This window comes from Oncorhynchus gorbuscha, linkage group LG02 (genome assembly GCF_021184085.1).
Source record: "Oncorhynchus gorbuscha isolate QuinsamMale2020 ecotype Even-year linkage group LG02, OgorEven_v1.0, whole genome shotgun sequence".
NCBI lineage: Eukaryota > Metazoa > Chordata > Actinopteri > Salmoniformes > Salmonidae > Oncorhynchus > Oncorhynchus gorbuscha.
This window is the reverse complement of record NC_060174.1, coordinates 94,533,439-94,558,957: the sequence shown is the minus strand read 5'-3', so window position 1 is coordinate 94,558,957 and position 25,519 is coordinate 94,533,439. Positions and strand designations below refer to the sequence as shown.

The 25,519-nt window shown below is 44.6% G+C and overlaps 1 protein-coding gene across 5 annotated transcripts; it reads right to left on the bottom strand.

Annotated features, from left to right (window-relative positions):
- Positions 1–1,322: 1,322 nt before the first annotated feature.
- On the bottom strand, positions 1,323–24,824 carry LOC124013404 (myotonin-protein kinase-like). Of its 5 annotated transcripts, none has more exons than XM_046327741.1 (15): positions 23,497–24,824; positions 17,029–17,120; positions 16,859–16,942; positions 11,529–11,624; positions 11,196–11,344; positions 10,697–10,790; positions 10,186–10,383; positions 9,431–9,679; positions 9,155–9,234; positions 8,926–9,022; positions 8,111–8,280; positions 6,022–6,119; positions 3,712–3,764; positions 3,007–3,081; positions 1,323–2,621 (listed from the first exon to the last, which is right to left on the bottom strand). In XM_046327741.1, the coding sequence occupies exons 1-15, from the start codon at positions 23,663–23,665 to the stop codon at positions 2,520–2,522; spliced, it is 1,806 nt and encodes a 601-aa protein (XP_046183697.1). In that variant the 5' UTR covers positions 23,666–24,824; the 3' UTR covers positions 1,323–2,519. The 5 variants fall into 5 exon arrangements, 4 of the variants coding, with proteins under 4 accessions (XP_046183697.1, XP_046183708.1, XP_046183722.1 ...); XR_006834860.1 differs by having other exon boundaries at positions 2,547–2,621; positions 3,007–3,191; positions 23,497–24,823; XM_046327752.1 differs by lacking the exon at positions 3,712–3,764 and having other exon boundaries at positions 23,497–24,823.
- Positions 24,825–25,519: the final 695 nt, after the last annotated feature.

Genomic DNA, 25,519 nt, shown 5'->3' with positions numbered 1-25,519 from the left:
TGCTTGACTGTCACGCCTTGATCTTAGTATTTTGTGTTTTCTTTCTTTATTTGGTCAGGTCAGGGTGTGTTACATTGACATCATGAGAAAATAAAAAGAAATCAGCCTAGACCTCAGAAAATAATTTGTAGACCTCCACAAGTCTGGTTCATCCTTGGGAGAAATTTCCAAACGCCTGACGGTACCACGTTCATCTGTACAATCAATAGTACGCAAGAATAAACACCATGGGACCACGCAGCCATCATACTGCTCAGGAAGGAGACGCGTTCTGTCTCCTAGAGATGAACGTACTTTGGTGCAAAAAGTGCCAATCAATCCCAGAACAACAGCAAAGGACCTTGTGAAGATGTTGGAGGAAACAGGTACAAAAGTATCTATATCTACAATAAAATTTGTCCTATAGCAACATAACCTGAAAGGCAGCTCAGCAAGGAAGAAGCCACTGCTCCAAAACCGCCATAAGAAAGCCAGACTACGGTTTGCAACTGCACATGGGGACAAAGATCGTACTTTTTGTAGAAATGCCCTCTGGTCTGATGAAACAAAAATAGAACTGTTTGGTCATAATGACCATTGTTGTGTTTGGAGGAAAAAGGGGGATGCTTGCAAGCCGAAGAACACCATCCCAACCTTGAAGCACGGGGTGGCAGCATCATGTTGTGGGGGTGTTTTGCTGCAGGAGGGAGTGGTGCACTTCACAAAATAGATGGCATCATGAGGTAGGAAAATGATGTGGACACATTGAAGCAACATCTCAAGACATCAGTCAGAGGAAGTTAAACCTCGGTCACAAATGGGTCTTCCAAATGGACAATGACCCCAAGCATACTTAATAATATATGCCATTTAGCAGACGCTTTTATCCAAAGCGACTTACAGTCATGTGTGCATACATTCTATGTATGGGTGGTCCCGGGGATCGAACCCACTACCCTGGCATTACAAGCGCCATGCTCTACCAACTGAGCTACACAGTTGGTAGAATGGCTTAAGGACAACAAAGTCAAGGTATTGGAGTGGCCATCACAAAGCCCTAACCTCAATCCTATATCCTATTTGTGGGCAGAACTGAAAAAGCGTGTGCGAGCAAGGAGGCCTACAAACCTGACTCAGTTACACCAGCTCTGTCAGAAGGAATGGGCCAAAATTCACCCAACTTATTGTGGGAAGCTTGTGGAAGGCTACCCAAAACGTTTGATCAAGTTAAACAATGCAAAGGCAACGCTACCAAATACTAATTGAGTGTATGTAAACTTCTGACCCACTGGGAATGTGATGAAATAAATAAAAGCTGAAATAAATCATTCTCTCTACTATTATTCTGACATTTCACATTCTTAATTAAAATAAAGTGGTGATCCTAACTGACCTAAGACAGTGACTTTTTACTAGGATTAAATGTTTGGCTAAGGTGTATGTAAACTTCCGACTTCAACTGTACATTATCTATCCTAGCACTGGTTCAAGGCAACCTACACAGCCTTGATGTAGGAAGGCTCAGCATCAGCAAGCCCTGGACCTGAGCTAAGTGCAACCTTAAAGTGTAACCTTGCAATCCCAGAAATCGTAAAACACACCAACCTCCGATCTCTCTGTCCTTAGCCTTCAGTCAACATTTGCTTGGTATTGTTCTGTAGATGTTATCTATGTATTCCAAACAGGCCCATCTAATAGCATGCTTTCATCAAAGCCTGTAGTGCAACGAATACCTCTCACATTCAACACAATCCACTCTTACATGTATATATACAAAGTAAACCACTAGATGATGCTGTTAAAAATTAATGACTGAACATTTGTACCACATTAATATTGGACAAAATGCATCAATAATGTCCAGGTGTGCTGGAGAGTGTGTGCTTATGGAGTGGACTGATTTTCCCCTCTGGCTGTCACTTAAACCAGCAATGTCTCTTTGCTGTGGTGTCCTCTTGTTGTCAGAGCTTGCTTTTACCTCAGTCCGCTCAGAGATATAAGTGCCCACATAGCGACACTCGGAAAGCAACAGGCATCTATTAGTAGTCCAGGAGGAGATGTCCTTAATTTCCATTTTCTATACCTCCCCATTCATTTTAAGCTAGTGACAGTCCTTAGCTTTCCTATGGTTATCCCACTGCTCCATGTTCCCCGTTACCCCATTCATGCCCAGCACTCTGCTCACTCTTAATTCTATATATGGGACAAGTGCAATGAGTATAGCATTCGCCTTAACGCCCGTCCACCATACTAGCTCAAAACTCTCTCCTTCAGAGGTACTGTAATAGGACTCTGTGGTGGATGCAGAGCGGCATCATGCTGCTGCCTCTCCAGTGTGTTCTGTCCACTTCACGTTAAGCCCATTTCATTCCCACCCTTCATCCCTCCAGCCATGTGGTGCTCCTGTCCTGTTAGCCGAGGGGGTGTTTGGGGGAAGGGAGCAGCTGTAGCGTAGAGGGTGACACATCTGGGTCGCCCCTCGATCCCAAGAGGGGAGGTAGCTAAACCAAGAGGGGTGGGGGGGGGTGGGGGGGGGGGGGTCAGGAGATCTCAGTACAGCAGTGTCTGTCCCAGGCTTGGAGATCTCCCCCCTCCGCACACACCAACAAGTAGGACTCACTCCTCTCCTGTGGCCAGCGCATCTGAGAGAGAGGGAGACAGAGGAGGAGAGGGAAGGGAGGGAGGGAGAGGGTGAGAGGAAGATGGAGAGGGAGGGAGGGGAGCATGAAGGGGGAGAGATGGAAGACAGAGAGAGAGAGAGAAAGTATAAAGGGGGAGAGGTGGAGAAAGAAAGGTGGAGCAATTGTGGGAAGGAGGGGGAGATAGAGCAACAGTGCAAAGAGAGAGAGAGATGCAGTCATACAGTCATTTCTTCATCAAGTATATGGGTGTGTCAAATGGCACCCTATTCCCTATACTTTAGACCAGACCCCTGTTGTCCCTGGTCAAAAGTGCACTAAATAGGGAATTAGGGTATAATTTGGGACAAAAGCATCATTTCCAGTCCTCATGTTTCAAATCTCCTACCCTGTGAAACAGCAGCAGGTGGCGGTGGAGAGGGATCACCAGCGGGTAGTGACAGGCAGGGGGAGATTTCTTCCCCTGAAACACACTCACAGTCACGAACTGAACAGGATTGCAGGCCAGGGTACAGATGCAGTCTTTTTTGTGTGCGAGTCACAGCACAGCACAGCACAGCTTGCCGCACTCGCCTGGGTCAAAATCCGTGAGAGAAAGGCAGACACAAAATAATTTCATTGGCCCTGGGCATGACGAGGACTCGTTATTTCAGATTAATGCAGTGAAATATATTTCGCCAGGCGAGTGTTACATGCTGTGCTGTGACGTGCCCAAAAAAGACGCTTTATTTGGATAGTACAGTTATCCACTAACTCTCGCCCTACCCCTAACACGAGCTGTAGATCAGCAAGGCGTATAGACCGGCAAGTTGTAAACCATCTATAGAGGACTATCCAAATAAAGTGGGACCCATTGCAGGAGCAGAAATATGGGCTGGGTGTGAGTGGGGTAAGACCTTGTTATGCTTTGCACTACCTCTATATCCACATGGAAATGTACACACATTCTCTTTATATACCCCAAATAAGGCCAATGTTAGTTGCTAAAACAAGATGTTTCCCAAATGACCAAGCAGACAGCCAAATAGGTTGTTTGTTTGCCCTCAGAAAGCCTTTGATCATCTCAGAAAGAGAGAGAGAGAGTAAGTCTTACATCGTCCAGACAGTGTGCAGGCAGAGAAAGAGACGACGGGCAGACACGCAGTTCTGTGATTGGAGAAGAGAGAGGTACATTAGAACAGCCCAAGGATGGGTTTCCTAAAAGCATCGTAGCACTAAGATCATCTTAATTCCATTGATACTAAAGGGACGAACGATGATCTTAGTCCTACAATGCTTTTGGGAAACCTAGCCCAAGAGAGCAGGGGCCTGTTCAGGAGGGTGAAAAGTTACAGGAATGTTCAGATAGAAATATATTGTGTAGAACAGATATGGTTGTCTGTCACCCAGAATTGGGGATTAGCTCTATCGTGTCAGCCCAGCTAGCACATAATGTTCTGAGAACCATACTGTATGTTTCTTAGCGCTTGGTGAAAGCGTGGTTTTCCTATTGTTATTTTGCAGAAAACCTTCCCACAACATTCTGGGAATGGTGCACGATACCCAGCTAGCACATAACGTTCTGAGAACCATATGTTTCTTAGGTGGGAATTTCTGTACATCAGCATAACAATTTCTACGGGTTTCCTCATGGTTCTATTTAAAGTCATGTTCTCCGAACATCAGGAAAACATTCCATATAAATGACAAGAAAACGTACATTCTGCTCTCAGCATCAACAAAACTATATCCTCTATCTTGTATGCTCAGGTGTGTTGGCCACACCCACTAATTGGCCACATTTGATCTTGATGAGTCTTGTTTCCTTTGAAATGGGGTCTGTTTGAATAGACTAAAATGAACATGGCATGCTCGCTCCATCCTGGTGGCACAGTGGACTAATTCCATGGATAGAGAACAGAAGATCATTGGTTCAAATTTCACTGATGCTGAGCCACAATAAAAATACATGTGTTTGCATGATTATTGCCTTGGGACACATGGAGATTAATTTGCTATCTGTACTTGAAGTTCAAAACAGTGTTTTTAAAAGTCTTATTGAAACATGTTCTCAGAATATTATTTAATTACCTTGAAATAACGTATAATTTCCGTTCTCAGAACTTTAATGAAATCTTTCAGGGAAAGTAGTAAAACGTTCTCAGAACCTCCCTACAACCCAAAAATGAACATTCCCAGAACAGGCTAATTGTTTATTTCCGTTCTCAGAATGCTTTAAAAACATTCAGTTTTACCTGTCAGGAAACATATGACTTCGTTCCCAGAACCAATAGGAAACCAAAAACTTAAGTTTACACAACTTCCAAGGAGCCAAATAGCTGGGAGTTCTATTCCTCATGACATTTCTATCTGCAGCATTCCTCAATGTTTGCCTACTGAACGTGGCCCAGGACTGAGTAGCTACACTTTTGCAGGAAACTGTTTTGGGTAGGTGCACTGCTGACGAGCCAGGTGTGAAAGTCACAACAACAACGAAAACGTAAACAATTTCAGCAGCAGTGATTGCGTGAGTGAATGGGTGTGTGGAAGTGAGAGAGAGAAAGAGAGAATGTGATGAAAATAGAGTGATTGGAAAGGGTGTGAGGCTTTGCCAGGCAACTTCTTGGCAACTTTTTAATAGTATAATACATAGATATGTTTATTATTTCATTAACAATGTTGTTTCCCCTTTAAGCAAGCTAGCCGGTCCTGTTTATCTGCTTGTCAACAGCGCCTGTCATTTGGTCCATTCTGGGAGTTGGAGTCCTCTAAGGGACTGAATGCATCCAGCCCTCCATCCATCCATTAGAAACCTACCCTGAAGGAGACCCCCAAACACTGCATCTTTAAAAGGCTCATTACGCTGTATTGATTTATAGAGAGGGAGGGCCAATGGCTGCATACCAGGCCTATTCTTAGATGGGGTATTTATTGTTCTGTTCTGGCCAAGGGCTCCAACATAAGCAGATGCTTCTTGGTGCTCCTGCTATGAAACACTATTTTTTCACAGTATGTGGCTCATATGGTCTAGAAATCCTACCATATCACATTTGTGTTGTTAGACACTGTTGCCTGTGAGGCATCAAATGTATGAAAATGTTTTGAAAAAGGGAGGGACTAGCTGGATTCTTCCAATAAGAAAAGCTCATTTTAGTTTTCCGTTGCAAAACGGTTTAAAAAGTTTTCAGTTGTGTACTTTTATGAACACGACACAACCTTCAGGTCAAAAGTTCAAAATGGTTGGAAAAGAAACCAAAGGAAGGATGATAGAACAGGCAATGATTCAAGTATGAGGTTTTTTTGAAGAGGAGATGTCATAAGGTGAATGCACCAATTTGTAAATCGCTCTGGATAAGAGCGTCTGCTAAATGACTTAAATGTAAATGTAAATGTAATGAGAAGGGATGAGTGCTGGGTCCCTTGCCTGTCTCCTTGGGGGACTTCAGGCCCTGGATCTCCCCTCTCAGTCTCTCCATCTCTTTCTCCAGCTCTCCATTCCTCTTCTCTGCCTCTTGCAGCCGCCTACGTAGATGATTGGATAAGATCAGCTTTGAATACAATGGCTCTGGTATTGGCTATGAATACTCACCTAAATATCAAAAGGCATCATTACATTGTAGCTTTATTAGCTACATATAATGTACAGTGGCTTGGGAGAGTATTCACCCCCTTTGGCATTTTCCCGATTTTGTCGCCATTACAACCTGGAATTTAAATAGATTGCTGGGGGGGTTTGTACAATTTCATTTACACAACATGCCTACCACTTTGAAGATGCAAAATATTTTTTATTGTGAAACAAACAAGAAATAAGACAGAAAAACAGAAAACTTGAGGGTGCATAACTATTCACCCCCCCCCCCAAAGTCAATACTTTGTAGAGACACCTTTTGCAGCAATTACAGCTGCAAGTCTCTTGGGGTATGTCTCTATAAGCTTGGCACATCTAGCCACAGGGATTTTTGCCCATTCTTCAATGCAAAACTGCCCCAGATCCTTCAAGTTGGAAGGGTTCCGCTGGTGTACAGCAATCTTTAAGTCATACCACAGACTCTCAATTGGATTGAGGCCTGGGCTTTGACTAGGCCATTCCAAGATATGTAAATGTGTCCCCTTAAACCACTCAAGTGTCGCTTTAGCAGTATGCTTAGGGTCATTGTCCTGCTGGAAGGTGAACCTCCGTCCCAGTCTCAAATCTCTGGAAGACTGAAACAGGTTTCCCTCAAGAATTTCCCTGTATTTAGTGCCATCCATCATTCCGTCAATTCTGACCAGTTTCCCAGTCCCTGCCGATGAAAAACATCCCCACACCATGATGCTGCCACCACCATGCTTCACTGATGGTGTTCTCGGGGTGATGAGAGGTGTTAGGTTTTTTTCTTTAAGCAATGTTTTTTTTTCTGGCCACTCTTCTGTAAAGCTCAGCTCTGTGGAGTGTGTGGCTTAAAGTGGTCCTATGGACAGATACTCCAATCTCAGCTGTGGCGCTTTTCAGCTCTTTCAGGGTTATCTTTGGTCTCTTTGTTGCCTCTCTGATTAATGCCCTCCTTGCCTGGTCTGTGAGTTTTGGTGGGCAGCCCTGTCTTGGCAGGTTTGTTGTGGTGCCATTTTCTTCCCATTTATTTTATGGATTTAATGGTGCTCCGTGGGATGTTAAAAGTTTCTGATATGTTTTTGTAACCCAACCCTGATCTGTACTTCTCCACAACTTTGTCCGTGACATGTTTGTTGAGCTCCGTGGGCTTCATGGTGCCACTTGCTTGGTGGTGCCCCTTGCTTAGTGGTGTTGCAGACTCTGGGGCCTTTCAGAACAGGTGTTTCTATACTAAGATCATGTGACAGATCATGTGACACTTAGATTGCACATAGGTGGACTTTATGTAACTAATTATGTGACTTCTGAAGGTAATTGGTTACACCAGATCTTATTTAGGGAATTCGAAGCAGAGGGGGGAAAAAATTTGCACGCACCACTTTTCCATTTGTTTTAAAAAATAATTTTTTGAAACAAGTCATTTTTTAAATTTCGCTTCACCAGTTTGGACTATTTTGTGTATGTCCATTACATGAAATCCAAGTAAAAATCCATTTAAATTACAGGTTGTAATGCAACAAAATAGTAAAAACTTTTGCAAAGCTACCCATTTGTCTGCTGAGTCTGTCAAGTATGAAAGGAAAAGGTGTGGGAGACTCATTTTTAGCAGTAGAGCAATACTGAAATAAAAACATAGGCCCCATATCTACCTGTGTGTGCCTAACAATGTTTGTACTTCTGCCATGTTGTGCTGCTGCCGTGTTAAGTTTTTGTCTTAGGTCTCTCTTTATGTATTGTTGTCGTGTGTCTTGTCGTGATGTGTGTTTTGTCTTAGTTTATTATTTTTTTGCCTCTTGGTAGGCTGTCATTGTAAATAAAATGTGTTCTTAATTGACTTACCTGGTTCAATAAAGGTTAAAAAAGGTTACCAAAAATATGTATATGTGTATCTGTCTGTCTCACTCAGGAGTGATCTAACCTATGCAGATCCTCATCAAGTACTGAATTCTGGTCGTTCTCCTCCTCTTCCTCCTCTGTTGTGGTGTGAGTCGACTCTGCAGTACCCTGCTCCAAGGCTAGGGGGAGCTCAAGCAGGGCAGGCAGGTTGTCAGGCGTGGTCAGGACATCTCTGAGCTGCCACATCTGACTCTGAAAGCCCACAGCACCCCTCAGTGTTAGACATACACCGCCTGATAAAGGTTAACATTGTGTAGCCCTCAGCATCAGTGGAGGCTGCTGAGGGGAGAGCACAGGTTATGCTGAGCACACCTTAATTGGGGAGGACGGGCTCATAATCATGGCTGGAACAGACCCTAACCCTAATGGAATGGCATCAAACCATGTGTTGGCATCAAACCATGGCATCAAACCATACCATTCCACCTATTCCACTCCAGCCATTCCCACGAGCCCATCCTCCCCAATTAAAGGTGCCACCAACCACCTGTACTCAGCATAACCTAATCTAGCAGCCGTTAGTATTTATTGCGTGCCTAACTTTGACGTATGCCACAAAACACATTCAAGATGTTGCTAGCTCAGGAGGAACTAATCATTTTTGTCACTGCTTAGTGACACATTAGATGAGGAAAGCACTTAGCGTTCCTGCACAAATAAATGGACATATATGTGTAACAGGGTGGGAGTCCCAACCTACAGCTAACTAGCTAGTGGTTCCACATCGCTTACCCGACTACTCAAATTGTCCTTAGTAGTCAATCTAGCAGTTAGCATTCTAGTCTTGATTGTTAAAACGTAACTCAGCTAGTTGTTAGGTGTGGATGGTCAACCTACAAGCTTATCCTGGAAATTGAAGCTTGGCAACCCAAGGTGTCGCTGGTGGTCAATCTCCATCATGATGTCACGACTGCGATCCAAGGCACCTGTCTGTCTGTAAGAGATACAAAAAAAAACAGAAAGAACAAAAGACAAAGAAAACATAACTGTGTTGATATAGTTTTGTATGATACCCCATTAATTTGGGGTACTTTGATACTGAGACAGTATATGATATGAATGTGACCTTGTAGCTGTGTAGGAGTAGCCAACGAAAGCCAGGTGAACTCCGATAGGGGCCTTGTCCATAACATCACTCAGTGTTTCCTGTAGAACACAAGACAGCATTACAAATATAGTGCTTTATATGTTGATATGTTATCTGCTATATTTGCTTTTCAGGCTTGCTTCTGGAGCCATGTAATATTCTGTGGAGTCCCTAAAGGCTCTGTATTAGACTCCTTTCCATTTAAATGGATCGTATATAGATTGTAGATTGCATATTGACTTTTCGGATTAATACCATTTCACTGAGGCAGTCATCCAACACATCAAAGTTGGAGGTGTCAGTGGCGTTGGAGACTTCAGGTTGGAAGGGTGCTGGAAGTTGATGCAGGGAGCCCCAGTCTAGTCCACAGAAGAAGGGGTGGGCCCTGAAGTCCCCAGAACCCCTGGCCCCCATACGATCCTCCCTCTCACAGATTAGCCCCATGATGAGGGAACGGGCCTCATCTGAAACCTCGGGGCCAGACGGGGGGAACTCAAAGTGCTCCTGGTGGGACATAATGGTTGGTTCCTCTTAGTTCTTCAGAGTTATTTAGGTTTGAGCTCAATATATACCTCTTTGCACTCCTTGCAGATGTATAAGAAAATGGTCTCAAAGATCACTATGGTCCAATCACAAATTGACCCCTAAACCCTACACCCTATGCACTTTAAAAATATATATATTTAAAAAAAAATGTTTTACGCCCTATGCACTTGCAGAGATCTGATCGGTTTGGATAGGTGTAAGCAATATTATAATAGCTCTAGGAAGCTATGTGGAAGTTTCACCATACTGCTTGTACTAATTGAATTCTCTAATATCTCCACAAGTGTAAGGTTTAGGGGTATATTTGGGATTGTAGTTCTTGTTCGACATCCTTCCCTCTTCGTATTTCCTATAACGTTTTGCACTGATATCTACAGAAACATATGGAAAATGTTCTGATGACCCTCAACATGTTCTCTTGATCAATCTGTAAGACTAGTTTCTGTATAAAGTCATCATCGTACCTGGAAGTTCATGATCTTGGCGTAGGTCTCAGAGATGGAGTCTGCGTAGAAGGGTGTGGTCCCCTGCAGCATCTCGTAGGCACAGACCCCCAGGGCCCACCAGTCACACTCAGGGCCGTAGCCTCCCCCTCCCTCCACCGCACGCAGGATCTCTGGGGACAGGTAGTCGGGTGTGCCCACCGCCAGGGAAGAGTACACCTGCAAATATACAGACACATGTCAAGGCACACAAATGCATTTACAAAAGTTAGAATTCTATCTTCGGGATAGCTCCCCGATCATTTACAAAAGTTAGAATTCTATCCTCGGGTTAGCTCCCCGAGCCTTGGCTTTAGCTCGAAGGGCTTACACAACCCTGTGACTCAGCATTTACAAAAGTTAGTTCTATCCTCGACTCCCTGAGCATTTACAAAAGTTAGAATTCCAGGGTTCGATACCCACTCTGTTACTTTTGCACAACAGTATTGTGGAGTGAATTGTGAGTATTTTGTGGCCCTTTGGGGTCTCTCACCATGCCATCCTCCTGGACCCTCAGACAGGAACCAAAGTCCCCCAGCCTGACATGGCCCTCCGCCGTCAGCATGATGTTGTCAGGTTTGATGTCCCTGCAAAGGGGAGAGTGAAGGATGCAAACCTGACTATGCACATTCACAGGTATGAACATTATTCTTACTGTTCCCAGGTCATCTATATGAGATTTCATAGCTAACGTACCCATGGTTCGTGGAACCCTAGACTCAGAACTTGCGGTGCATGGACCAAAATGAAACCATTAGATGACGTAAACAGTCCACACTCTATTATGCGTATTTATTCATGCATTCCAGAGTTAACAAACATTCTTTGAACCTCTCTTAGGTCCTCCAAAGTAAGGAACAATGTTCCCTGTTTTCTGAGAACATTTCTTCCAGAAAAATGACTGTTTTCAGAACATTACGGCGGTATTCTAGGAACACCACAAGTTGTTTGCTGGAGGTTGTCATGTTGCCAGGTGTCTCTGACCAACTAACCTGTGCACATAGCCCATCCTGTGGATGGAGTCGATCGCCATGACCATCTCAGCCAAGTAGAACTGGGCCATGTCCTCAGGGATACGGTCGCCAAACTTACTGAGCAGGGTCAACAGGTCACCACCCACGTAGTAGTCCATCACCAGGTACTGAGAGAGAGAGCGAGAGTGAGCGAGAGAGAGAGATAGAGAGAAAGAAAGATTAAATTATTATCCCTTGGTGTATTTCAAGGGAAAGAAACTGAGGGAAGTGACTGAATCACACCAGGTAGACTGCAGTCAGATGTGAAGGCTGGAATGACCCTGATGTTAGTGATTTGTCACTAATACCCACCAGGTAATTGTCGTCCTGGAAGGCATAGTGCAGCTCTGTGATCCACCTTCGATCACCCTTCAGCAGAACTTCTCTCTCCTCCTGGTAACAAGCTGTCTACAAGGACAGAAACACAAAGACGCAACACAGAGAGACAGATGGCCTCACATCCCAGCTTGGTTCCTTTGAAGTTGTGGGAACATACGTTTTTGGTTTTCCGTTGGTTCTGGGAATGAAGCCATAAGTTTCCTGACATGTAAAACGGAACGTTCCGAGAACGGTAGTGACATTTTTTCCTGTTCTGGGTTCGTTCCTTTTTGGGTTGCAGGGAGGTTCTGAGAACATTTTACTATGGTTTCCTGAAAGTTTTCCTGGGAGGCTTTATTAATGTTCTGTGAACAGAAATTATATCTTATTTGAAGGTAATTAACCCTCTATGGCATGACTTTTTATTTTGGGGGGTAAAAAATATTTTACCCAATTTATTTATTTTGCGGGGGGGGCCCCTGATAATATATCTATCATAAAATTTGTCGTCCATTCCCCTCCACCCCACACCCCCGAACCAGACATTGGTTTGTTGCCTCAGGGCTGGAATAAGGAAAACAAGCGATATATGAATTAGAACAAAAGTTTTATTTTTCATATAAACATATAAACCAACATCCAAATGACTGTCTGTGTGTGTGTGTGCATGTGTGTAGGGGTTAGCCCATGTGTGCGGGTATATGTGCGAGTGTGTGTGTGTTTCAGTGTGTCTGAATGTGTGTTTGTCTGGGTTATTGTTTGAATCAGTGTTTCCCTTTTTGACAAAAGCACACTCTGATTTCCAATTCTGTATGGAACCTCAGGAAGCATTTGCTGGTGGATGTGAAACAGAGGTGGACATCACATTTTTGACACTTGGCTTTTGGTGTACCTGTGCAACCTGGTACCTTGCATCTTCCCTTCTTTCCAGCCAGACTCATCCAGTGGGCTGTGGAATCCAGGCGCACATTAGGGACTGGAATTGGAGCAGGGGTCCTTTCCTCCTCTTACTCACCAGCAATTGTGGAACTGGGACGACCTTTCTTGCACTCCAGACTCTTTCCACTTTTGCATAGGCCTTCAGCGATGTATGACTTGAAGGTATACAGCTTCATTTGTTCCTTCTTTCTCATGCCAGTGTCTTCACAATCTCTTCAGTACAGCAGCCAGGTTGTCACGATGATCATATCCAGGAAGTGGAACACCAGCCGGTGGGACCACTTCTTTGCTCTGATTTTGTTCCGGTACAGGGCACTCAGTGAGTCAAGCAGATCCACCCCACCAATATCCTTGTTGTATTCTTTCACCACAGCAGGGCAGGGGACTTTGGTGATCATCTTTCGCTTGAGATCCCACCTGTCAACCTCAGTTTTGTTTTGATGGCCTCCCTTCTATTCAGTAATAATATAATAATAATAATAATATAATAATAATAATAATAATAATAATATTATAATAATAATAATAATAATAATAATAATAATATAATAATATATGCCATTTAGCAGACGCTTTTATCCAAAGCGACTTACAGTCATGTGTGCATACATTCTACGTATGGGTGGTCCCATACGTAGTGGTGTCAGCAACTTGGGACACTCGGCAGACTTTGTTTCAAAACATGCGGGTGCCTGGTAAAGCAAACAACGACATGTACACCACAATACTCAGGAACTGCTCCAATTCTTTTGTTGTGAGGTTAAGGGGCTTGTTTGCGTTACATTGTATTGCATATAAACTTGACAGGCCTACAATAACTTCCAGAATGTCTTCAGTGAAAAACTGCTTGAAGTACTGGAGGGGGACATGATACCATCAGATCTTGAAAGCAGGCCCTGCCATTCTGGGTAAGCATTGAAGTATGCATTGTGGGGTGTTGTCCACCGGGGTAGGCGTGGAACATCAATCTCTGCTACATCTTCTTCCTCAGACTCAGTCTCATTGTCAACAGACAGGCATTCTCCTTTAAAAAATGAAGCAGGAAGCACACATTTGAATGTGTCATATACCCTTCTTCATCCACTAATGCACGCACACACACACACACATGCATGCACACGCACACATTACTTTGCTGACTGACCCCTAACTGAACCTTGACCTCCTAACTGTCTGTAAAACCTGATTCATTTACATTTAAGTCATTTAGCAGACGCTCTTATCCAGAGCGACTTACAAATTGGATTCTGGGATCTACTCTTCCTGACTCTCCTCAAGCTCATGGTCCTCACTGTCAGAGGGAATGACCCTAACTGCTCGATGATGTTCCTTCCTCCCATAAAATGTTTTTGTGTCCATTTCCTGTAAGTATCAGTAGATAGTAAAGTAAAAACATTGACCATGGTCATAATTATGCATCCAAGCACATCTCCACACTTGCCCGAACAAAAGTGGTCTAACTGCACAATGTTGCCCTGAGGCAACGAACCAAAAAACACTGTTTTAGTATAAAAATAAAAAATACATGTCTTTAAACAATCAAACATACTTCTTTACATACTCATGCACATGCATATATTTAAAAAAAAGTAATTTCAATTTAAACATGTTAAAAAGTGATTTTATCTTACCAATTGTTGGCAATGTGTCCCATGCGGCTTTGCTTTCTGAAAGGACTGCTCCACCCCAGACAAAAGGCCACACTCACTTCAGCCCCTCATTTCATAGGACACAGACATGTCCGGCGATATTATATATATACACTGCTCCAAAAAATAAAGGGAACACTAAAATAACACATCCTAGATCTGAATGAATGAAATATTCTTATTAAATACTTTTTTCTTTACATAGTTGAATATGCTGACAACAAAATCACAAAAAAATGATCAATGGAAAACAAATTTATCAACCCATGGAGGTCTGGATTTGGAGTGACACTCAAAATTAAAGTGGAAAACCACACTAGAGGCTGATCCAACTTTGATGTAATGTCCTTAAAACAAGTCAAAATGAGGCTCAGTAGTGTGTGTGGCCTCCACGTGCCTGTATGACCTCCCTACAACACCTGGGCATGCTCCTGATGAGGTGGCGGATGGTCTCCTGAGGGATCTCCTCCCAGACCTGGACTAAAGCATCCGCCAACTCCTGGACAGTCTGTGGTGCAATGTGGCATTGGTGGATGGAGCGAGACATGATGTCCCAGATGTGCTCAATTGGATTCAGGTCTGGGGAACAGGCGGGCCAGTCCATAGCATCAATGTCTTCCTCTAGCAGGAACTGCTGACACACTCCAGCCACATGAGGTCTAGCATTGTCTTGCATTAGGAGGAACCCAGGGCCAACCGCAACAGCATATGGTCTCACAAGGGGTCTGAGGATCTCATCTCAGTACCTAATGGCAGTCAGGCTACCTCTGGCGAGCACATGGAGGGTTGTGCGGCCCCCCAAAGATATGCCACCCCACACCATGACTGACCCACCGCCAAACCGGTCATGCTGGAGGATGTTGCAGGCGTCTCCAGACTCTGTCACGTGCGTCACATGTGCTCAGTGTGAACCTGCTTTCATCTGTGAAGAGCACAGGGCGCCAGTGGCGAATTTGCCAATCTTGGTGTTCTCTGGCAAATGCCAAACGTCCTGCACGGTGTTGGGCTGTAAGCACAACCCCCACCTGTGGACGTCGGGCCCTCATACCACCCTCATGGAGTCTGTTTCTGACCGTTTGAGCAGACACATGCACATTTGTGGCCTGCTGGAGGTCATTTTGCAGGGCTCTGGCAGTGCTCCTCCTGCTCCTCCTTGCACAAAGGCGGAGGTAGCGGTCCTGCTGCAGGGTTGTTGCCCTCCTACGGCATCCTCCACATCTCCTGATGTACTGGCCTGTCTCCTGGTAGCGCCTCCATGCTCTGGACACTACACTGACAGACACAGCAAACCTTCTTGCCACAGCTCGCATTGATGTGCCATCCTGGATGAGCTGCACTACCTGAGCCACTTGTGTGGGTTGTAGACTCCGTCTCATGCTACCACAAGAGTGTAAGCACCGCCAGTATTCAAAAGTGACCAAAACATCAGCCAGGAAGCATAGGAACTGAGAAGTGGTCTGTTGTCACCACCTGCAGAACCACTCCTTTATTGGGGGTGTCTTGCTAATTGCCTACAATTTCCACCTGTTGTCTATTCCATTTGCACAACAGCATGTGAAATTTATTGTCAATCAATGTTGCTTCCTAAGTGGACAGTTTGATCTCACAGAAGTGTGATTGACTTGGAGTTACATTGTGTTGTTTAAGTGTTCCCTTTATTTTTTTGAGCAGTGTGTATATATACATATATAAAAACAATATTATCAAAAAGGGGTGCTGTGAGGTACAAAAAGATAGTTTGTTACCATGCCATAGAAGGTTAAATAACATTCTGAGAACAATATGATTTTTAATAACACTGCTTGCGTTAACTGTTTTGATCTCTAGCCATACATAGCAAATTCATTTCCATGTGTCATAAGGCAGTGTTTCCCAACCCTGGTCCTCGAGCACCCTCAACAGTACACAGTTCTTTTGTGGCCCTTGACAAACACACCTCAGGGAACCATTTGAGAGCAGTACTTTAAATAGAACTATAAGGAAACCTGTAGGAAACGTTACTCTAAAGTACTGAAATTCCCTCAGAAAAAACTTTCTTAATGTTCTCTCAACTATTTCAGAACATTCCCAATGTCAAAGCAGTTGGAGAACGTTCCTAGAACATTACTAAAAATGTAATCAAGTGTAACCATATTTGAACTTTTAGGAAATGTTCTGTTAAAGTAATGAAACACCAAGAAAATAAAGTTATTTTAACGTCTTTAAATTTGCTGAGAATTTTCCAAAGCCAAGCAACTATTTCTAGAAAGTTGTGGGAAGGTTGTATTGCAAAATAACCATAGGACAACATTCTCAGAACGTTATGTGCTAGCTGGATGTTGTTTTACAGTAGACGCAAGAAGCAACAAAGAAGTTGGTTCTAATACAAAATGTATCCGTTGTTATGTGCATAGTAAAACCCACTAAGGACAGACATTATGTTAATGTCTAGTTTCAAATGACATTTGATTGAGTTGTCAATGAATGTGAATTCAACATGAAAACAAGAAACATTTGAACCATGTCATTATGTTTAGCTTTAAAATGATAAAATATTGTTACTTACACCAGATAAGTGCAGTGAAACGTGTTGTTTTATAGGGTAGACCATCGCTTAAAAATTCTTTATGTTGATTTTTGCAAATCCAATCAGTTTTCCATGTTGATTCAATGTCATCACACGTATTTTTTTTGTAGTTGAAACGGTGTTGATTCAACCAGTTTGTGCCCAGTGGGAAGGTTCCTGTGTGTGTTTACCTCTCCTCGCTTCAGCATGTCCCACTTATTCATAATCTTCAGCGCGTACACTTGCTGTGTGCTACGCATCCTCGCCACAGCCACCTATAAATACAGCAACACACACGTTACCACGGAGATAAGATTCAATTGTTCAAAGAGCACCTTGACTTTTGGCGGCGTCCTCTCACCTCACTGAAGGTCCCTCGACCAATCACCTTCAAGATGTGGAAGTCATCCCTCTTGATGCGTGTCTTCTTCACCTGCCTCACCAGGGGCTCCGCTGTGATTGGAGGAGAGAGGACAGAGAGACTGTTGATTTCACGAGAAAAGACATGGAAAGCGGGTGTTTGAAAATAAATAAATTCTAACTAGGGTCAACCTTTGTATGGAGAATATATTTTATACACTCACATCCTCCAAAAGCAGGCCTGACAAGCCTGGAGTAAGGACTAGATCTAGACACTGTGCTTGTTTATGTAGATGGCCCTCATCACACACACACACACACACACACACACACACACACACACACACACACACACACACACACACACACACACACACACACACACACACACACACACACACACACACACACACACACACACACACACACACACACACACACACACACACACACACACACACACACACACTGTTAACAAGAAGACCTCCGGGCATCCTGGCAAAAGCTGTCTGTTTCCTTTAACCTTTCAAACAAACACTTCCAAGTGTCATGGGTCACCAGCCTCGTCTGAAATTCAACCCAGAAATAGCCAAAACACACGCATGTGTATTTTTGTGTGTGGTTGGAGAGACTGTGGATCAGATGGTAGAGCATGAAATTTGCAATGCCAGAATCGTGCGTTTGATTCCTGCTAGACCACCACGCTAAAAATGTATGCTCATATGACAGTAACAAGCAGCCAGATCCCCTTTAAGGCACTGGTGTTCTGAAATAGTCTAAGAGTGTGTCTAAGAATAGCTGCCACCGTTTAATACTTTTTTAAGGCAAGTTTTCCAGCCCCTTGGTTTTCTTTTTTTCTTCACTCCCTTCTCCTGTGGGGAGGAATGTGAGCGAGACCAAGGCAACAGTATAAACTGTTTTAGTGGGGAGAGAGAGAGGGGAAGAGAGAGAGATTGAGAGAGAGAGAGAGAAAGAGAGAGAGAGAGAGAGAGAGAGAGAGAGAGAGAGAGAGAGAGAGAGAGAGAGAGAGAGAGAGAGAGAGAAAAGAGAAATGGAGAGAAGGTTCCAGACCCACTCAGCCTTTCAGGCATCTTGTAGAAACAACCAAATATTTTGGCTTCCTTGATTGTGTCCCAAATGGCTCCCTATTCCCTATATAGTGCCCATAGAGCTTTAGTCAAAAGTAGTGCACTATGTAAGGAATAGGGTGCCATTTGGGATGCAGGATAAAATTCCTTTATAGACTTCTAGAATGGAGCGATGTACTTGTGCACAGCGGCTGTTGCGACTGGCATGTGACTGTAGATTTGGGGAATCTGTCCAGGAGTTTCATCAGGACCAATACCAACAATGTGGACAGCCAATATTAAGGCTGTACAAAACCATCTCTTTAGCTCATAGCAATGCTTTGGAACACCCAAGAACAGTGGATCTTAATACTTTGCATGCGGTGACTCATATAAAAACTTTTTAATTGGACTCTCAACACATTTCAAGCGACTCTCCAGATGAATAAGGCAATTTCTGCAACCCAGCCATCAGACCTGGGTTCAAATCCTTTAAGCATTTGCTTTAGCCAGCCTAGAGTACCGGATTGGCGTTGTTTGCACATTTGGGACAATTGTATTGGTTCCAATGTGCCAGGCAAGCTTAATCAAAAGCAGTGTAGGAACCCACCAGCCTCTCTCTACATGTCAGAGAATGACTCCAGGGTGAAGTTTCACTTGGATGCTGATCTTGCGTCAGTTTTGCATTTTCCTCACTTATGGTTAAGGTTAGGATTGTGGGAGGGGGAGCTGATCCTAGATCTGTACCTAGGGGAAACTTCACCCAGGAGTGTCAGCAGGACATGCTTGGTTGATGAGAGATGATGATTGAAAAACCACAGGAGAGGATATGGGGTCAGAAATCACCATTCTTCCTTTCCACCCATCCTACCCAACAGTATTCCCCTTCTCTCACACACACACACACACACACACACACACACACACACACACACACACACACACACACACACACACACACACACACACACACACACACACACACACACACACACACACACACACACACACACACACACACACACACACACACACACACACACACACATCACCCACACATCACACACACACCACACCCACTGGTTGACAGAAAACAGGGCCTGATGGAAAGTATGGTATGGTGTGGGGTGGGGGGACGCTGAGAGTCTTTCCTCTCCTCTGCTTTCCCGCCTGTGTTGTTTACCCTAGTCCTTTAATGATGGAACAGTGCCAACCAGACCAACCAGCACACAGCCTCATAAATGGACATGTCTTTCCTCCAGGGAGATGGAAAGAGACAGAGAGAGGAATAGAGAGAGAAAGACAGGGGGGGGGGTCATGCCTGTTGCTATTTTTTTGTCGAACTTTTTTGTGGAGGTAAATATTCTCAAAAAGTTGGAAGATACAAGTAGAGGAACTGACTTGTCAAGGTTGGGTCATATCAGGTTAACCCTCTAGTCAAGGTTGGGTCATATCAGGTTAACCCTCTAGTCAAGGTTGGGTCATATCAGGTTAACCCTCTAGTCAAGGTTGGGTCATATCAGGTTAACCCTCTAGTCAAGGTTGGGTCATATCAGGTTAACTCTCTAGTCAAGGTTGGGTCATATCAGGTTAACCCTCTAGTCAAGGTTGGGTCATATCAGGTTAACCCTCTAGTCAAGGTTGGGTCATATCAGGTTAACCCTCTAGTCAAGGTTGGGTCATATCAGGTTAACCCTCTAGTCAAGGTTGGGTCATATCAGGTTAACCCTCTAGTCAAGGTTGGGTCATATCAGGTTAACCCTCTAGTCAAGGTTGGGTCATATCAGGTTAACCCTCTAGTCAAGATTGGGGCACATCAGGTTAACTCTCTAGTCAAGATTGGGGCACATCAGGTTAACCCTCTAGTCAAGATTGGGGCACATCAGGTTAACTCTCTAGTCAATGTTGGGGCACATCAGGTTAACCCTCTAGTCAAGATTGGGGCACATCAGGTTAACCCTCTAGTCAAGGTTGGGCCACATCAGGTTAACCCTCTAGAGTCTGGAGTGACAGATGGGTAAGTTAGGTTACTTTTTTACAGCATCCACACAGCATCATTTAACTTTTGCAGAATCTATGCACCCCCTCCTCTATTTGGCATCTTATAACAAAGATCCTGCTTTTTAGGGAGATGGTATAATAATGCAAAATATTCATGCAAAATACCAATATCATACAGAGGATAAGGAACTATCCCAGGTTGAATACTCATAGCTCCTCTGTAGCTGCTGACACATGATCATTCCATGATATCCCACTGGGCACAAACATCAGTTCAACATCTATTTTTGATTTACATTTGGTTGAGTTGTCAACTAACATGAATTCAACGTGAAATCAACCAAAAATGTCACAATGACATTGGATTTAGGTAAAAATTTGGGTGAAAATAATATAAAATTCCCTTACAGGGATTACTTTTTGCAAATACAATCAGTTTCCACGTTGATTCAGCGTCATCACAAATATATATTTTTTAAATGACGTCGAAACAACGTTGATTCAACCAATTTTTCCCCAGTGCATAATACGTTTGTGGACAACCCTGGCTTTGCATCCTCAAAGCGGGAGAAATTATGTTATGTGTTTTCCCTCTCCTTACATGCGGTCTATGCACTGAAAGGTCAAAATAAGAATTGAGACTCTAGTCCTCTTGAACTACGTGCCAACAGTACCGGACACTTGTTTTACGGTAGCGAAAAGGTCTGAAAGTAGAAAAGGAGAATATTGGAGCCACAGCTTGTTTCTGAGCATGTTGACTCTGGCCATGTCCCCATCGAACACTCGTCCTGTTGTTAAGGCCATGTAGGGAGTGACCAGACCAGACCAAACCCTACACAGAGAGAGATAAAGAGAGAGATAGAGAGAGAGAGAGATGGGGGTAGGGGGTGAAAGAGGGAGAGAAGGGCACACACAGATACAGACCGACAGATTCAGAGACAGAAAGAGACAGGTCATAGTGAGAGACGGACGGACGGACAGACAGACAGACTGGTGCTGGTTTGATCCTTGCTGACTGTGTTAAGCGGTTTGATCCTTGCTGACTGTGTTAAGCGGAGTTGAATGGAGATCTAACCTGCTCAGCCTAATCTAAGCTACCCTGCTGCATCACTGGTCATCCTTCCACATCTAACACAGTAATCACAGGAGGTTGGTGGCATCTTAATTGGGGAGGACGGGCTCGTGATAATGACTGGAGCAGAATAAGTGGAATGGTATCAAATACATCATACACATGGTTTGCAGGTGTTTAATGCCATTCCATGTGCTCTGTTCCAACCATTATTATGAGCCGTCCTCCCCTCAGCAGCCTCCTGTGACTGTCATGTACCCTCATCCCACAGCGAGCCTGGACACATGCTCAGACCAAAATAGGAACCTCCATCACTGTGACATTTGATAGCCCTTGGACACTGGACCAAATCACACACACGGAAGCATGCGGACCCACACACACACAAACACCCAATTTTGTGTGCACGCACGCACGCACACACACACACATGGCATGACATGGCATAGACTAGTGGAGGCGATGCGGTGGAACCCTTTCCAACTGTGTCAGATCAGTGATTACTGCAAGGTAGGGAGGAGGAACATTGTATATACTGTGACATGTATTGCCATATGTGGACTCATTCACCATATGTTACAGCATACAGTATGTCTGACTTAGTTGAGAGTTCATTGGCTTGGGTGACTAAAGCCAGAGAGATAGAGAGAGAAGACGGAGATGGAGACGGAGACAGAATTGGAGGATAAAGGTTGAAGGGTTGAAAAGAGCGGCGGGAAGATGTGAGGAGTTTTTGTCACATAGTCCAACAGAGAAGCCAATGTTCCCAATAAAACAGGTTAGTAGCTTAAGGGGCAGTCAGTCAACAGTCCTGTCATTTCCTACTGTACAGTGTGTGTGTGTGTGTGTGTGTGTGTGTGTGTGTGTGTGTGTGTGTGTGTGTGTGTGTGTGTGTGTGTGTGTGTGTGTGTGTGTGTGTGTGTGTGTGTGTGTGTGTGTGTGTGTGTGTGTGTGTGTGTGTGTATGTGTGTGTGTGTGTGTGTGTGTGTGCGTGCGTGCGTGTGTGCGTGTGTGTGTGCGTGCGTTAAGACTGACACCAGCTGAATTATCCCGGGGGCTCATGAGGACTGGCAGAGGGTTACCAGAGGGGTGTTGGCTTGTACAACCTTGTTTCTGCACTGCACTCTTCTACTATGAGGACAGTTTAGACTACACTTTATATTATACAATGTGGTACAGTGCTAATTGAAATACAGTCACCAACAACAAACACATGCTGAGCACACTGTGCTCTATGTTCATGACACAGCCCATTGCAATACAACACTGCATACACATCATTGGCAAGATGGTTGTATGATGTCTGGATGGGAGTTGTTGGATGAAGTGAAATCATTGCGGCTATTTTTGATCTGAAAGTGAGAACGCACACACACACACAAGCACACACACGCACGCACGCACGCACGCACGCACGCACGCACGCACGCACGCACGCACGCACGCACGCACGCACGCACGCACGCACACACACACACACACACACACACACACACACACACACACACACACACACACACACACACACACCCCTCGCCCCCACACACAACACTCAACCTCTACACACACAACCCTTGAACCCCCCACAAACAGCCCTCGCCCCAACACACACCCCTTCATCCCCCAACACACCCCTACGCCCCATACAAAGAGCCGTATGAGCAATGATGGAGCAATGCAGTCATCATACCATGCAGTACGTCTGTGTGTGTGTCATTGCCCTATGAAACACAGTCCAGAGACCTCTCCTCCCATGTACAACCGCCATAAAGGGAGAAGAGAACCTGAGTGGTGTGTGTCACTGGGTTGCTATGTCTCATATGCACATTTCAACGTTTCCATACAGACTGACAGGAGGACGGGACTGAATAATGACTCATGGGGGTGTTGTGATTTTGTGAAAACACAATGTGACAATCCAGGTACAAAAGAGTGTTTCTATCTTGTCTTCCTTTTGCATCATTGCCAGAAATGTGTTTATTTCAAATACTTTAGGTGTTCTTAACTTCAATTACATGGAGAAAAGAAACCAATGGATAATACCAAAAGTGAAAACTCCACACATTAGGCCTGCCGGATAAGCATATTCAAACACAGGCAGGTTTTAGACCCTCAACAGTAAATAGACATGGAAGATAACACACACACACACACACACACACACACACACACACACACACACACACACACACACACACACACACACACACACACACACACACACACACACACACACACACACACACACACACACACACACACACACACACACACACACACACACACACACACACACACAGAGTAAAGCTTTTCCAAGTAAGACACTGACCCCATTGTAGGAAGCTTGAGACGTACTTCTCCCTGGCAAGGGGTAACGAGTGGAACTCTTGGTACACCCCCACTAGCAGGTCCAACAGTGTCTGCAGTCCAACCGGCCCTGGGGCCTGTAGTTCCAACAGCAGTAGGTCTGAGTTACGAGGTCCCGGGCCCGCCGACATGCTGTTCAGCAGAGGAGGGCCTGGGTTCAGCGGTGCTGCGACTCCCTGGAGTCCATGGAGACTGGTGGCTGGTTCTGGAGTGGAGCTCTTCTAGCCACTGTCCCCTGTTTGTTTCACACCGGTGCTTCCTGTAGTTTACAGTGCCTCCCCGCTCTCTCTCTTCCTCCCTGTCTCTGTCACTCTCTCTTTCTCCCTCCCTCTCTCTCTCTCAATCCGGCTATCCTTGCTCTGTGCCCTTTGCAACTCCCCTGTCATCTGTCAGTCCTTGTGTGTGACTGCTGGGGGCTGTCACTTTGTCTGTCACTTTGTCTATCTGTCTGTCCGTCTGTCCGTCTGTCCGTCTGTCCGTCTGTCCGTCTGTCCGTCTGTCTGTCTCTGTCTGTCTGTGTCTGTCTCTGTCTCTCTGCCCCCTTATTCTTCTCTCCCCGTGACTCTACAGTGTCTGTTAAGCATGCAGTTACTCCGACTCTAACTCCAGCCCTTTTTTGGTGCGTCCCTTCTCTCCCTCTCCTTCTTTCTCTCTCTCTCCTTCTGTCCAAATGCAGTGTCTGCAATATTACAGCAGATGGAGGATTGTGTTAATGTGTAAAAAATATTGTCTCATTTTTTTCCTCCAAGTGACTTTTTGCTTTGTAATCTCCGTCTCCCGTCCTCCTCACACGTCAATTCTTCCGTCCTTCTAAAACTTCAAAGTTCAAAATATTCCACCTCTTTCACAGAATTGTATCTCCATTTTCTAGAACTGTATGTGGTCAAACCAAAACATACACTACTCTGTACCTCAGGTACATGCTTTATGGTCTCCTCAAATCTCACTACAGTTACAGAACTGTCCACGGTCCATGAGATATTTCGGTCCCTCAAACTTTTGCAGACCCTCCATCTCACCTCCCTCTCTCCTTCTGTCTTCACAGCCCTCCTCCCTACCTTCTTCATGCACTCTTTTCAGGGGCACAGTGGTTGTCCACTTCTCTTTTCCAGCTCACTGGCTCTGAAAATCCTCAACTCACTCAGTCTGTCCACCCGTTTATTCTCTCTGTCTTTCTGTCCTTCTCTTCTCCCCCGGTGTCTGTCGCTCATTGTTTGTCTGTTAAGCTTTCCTCCCTCTCACGTTCTCTCTCTCTCCTCCCAACTTTTCTGTTTTGATTTCTCCAGTGAACTGCCCCCTTCCTCTACTTCTCTGTTTATAACTACACCACTGCTCCTGCCTCCCTCCCTTCAAATCAGCCTCTCTTTTCCTTTTTATTGTCTCTCTATTTCATTTGAATGTTTCATTGTTTTCATAGCACATCCGGCAGAAAGCATGCTTTATGCTGACATATACTTACTGCTATTATAAACTGGTTACCAACTTAGTTAGAGCAGTAAAAATACATGTTTTGTCATACCTGTGGTATATTGTCTGATATACCGCGGCTTTCAGCTAATCAGCATTCAGGACTCGAACAACCCAGATTATAATTCAATACGGTGTTCATTTAAACTCCCTATTGATAAGTGTGTTTTGAATTGTGTTTGTGTGCGTGTGGGTACAGACTTGCATATTGTGCCTCTCAGGGCTGGGTGTCTCAGGCTTTGCACACTCCTGGATTGCATCCTTCCTGGCAGATCGCTCCTAACAGGTGACGTGGAGAGGATCTGTGTCTGGACCACGTACTCGTACTACTGGTGTCCCCCAGGGCTAGGTCCTCTCCTCTTCTCTCTATACACCAAGTCACTAGGCTCTGTCATATCCTCATATGGTCTCTCCTGTCATTGCTATGCGATGACACTCAACTACTTTTCTCCTTCCCCCCTTCTGACACCCAGGTGGTGACACGCCTCTCTGCGAGCCTGACAGATATCTCAGCTTGG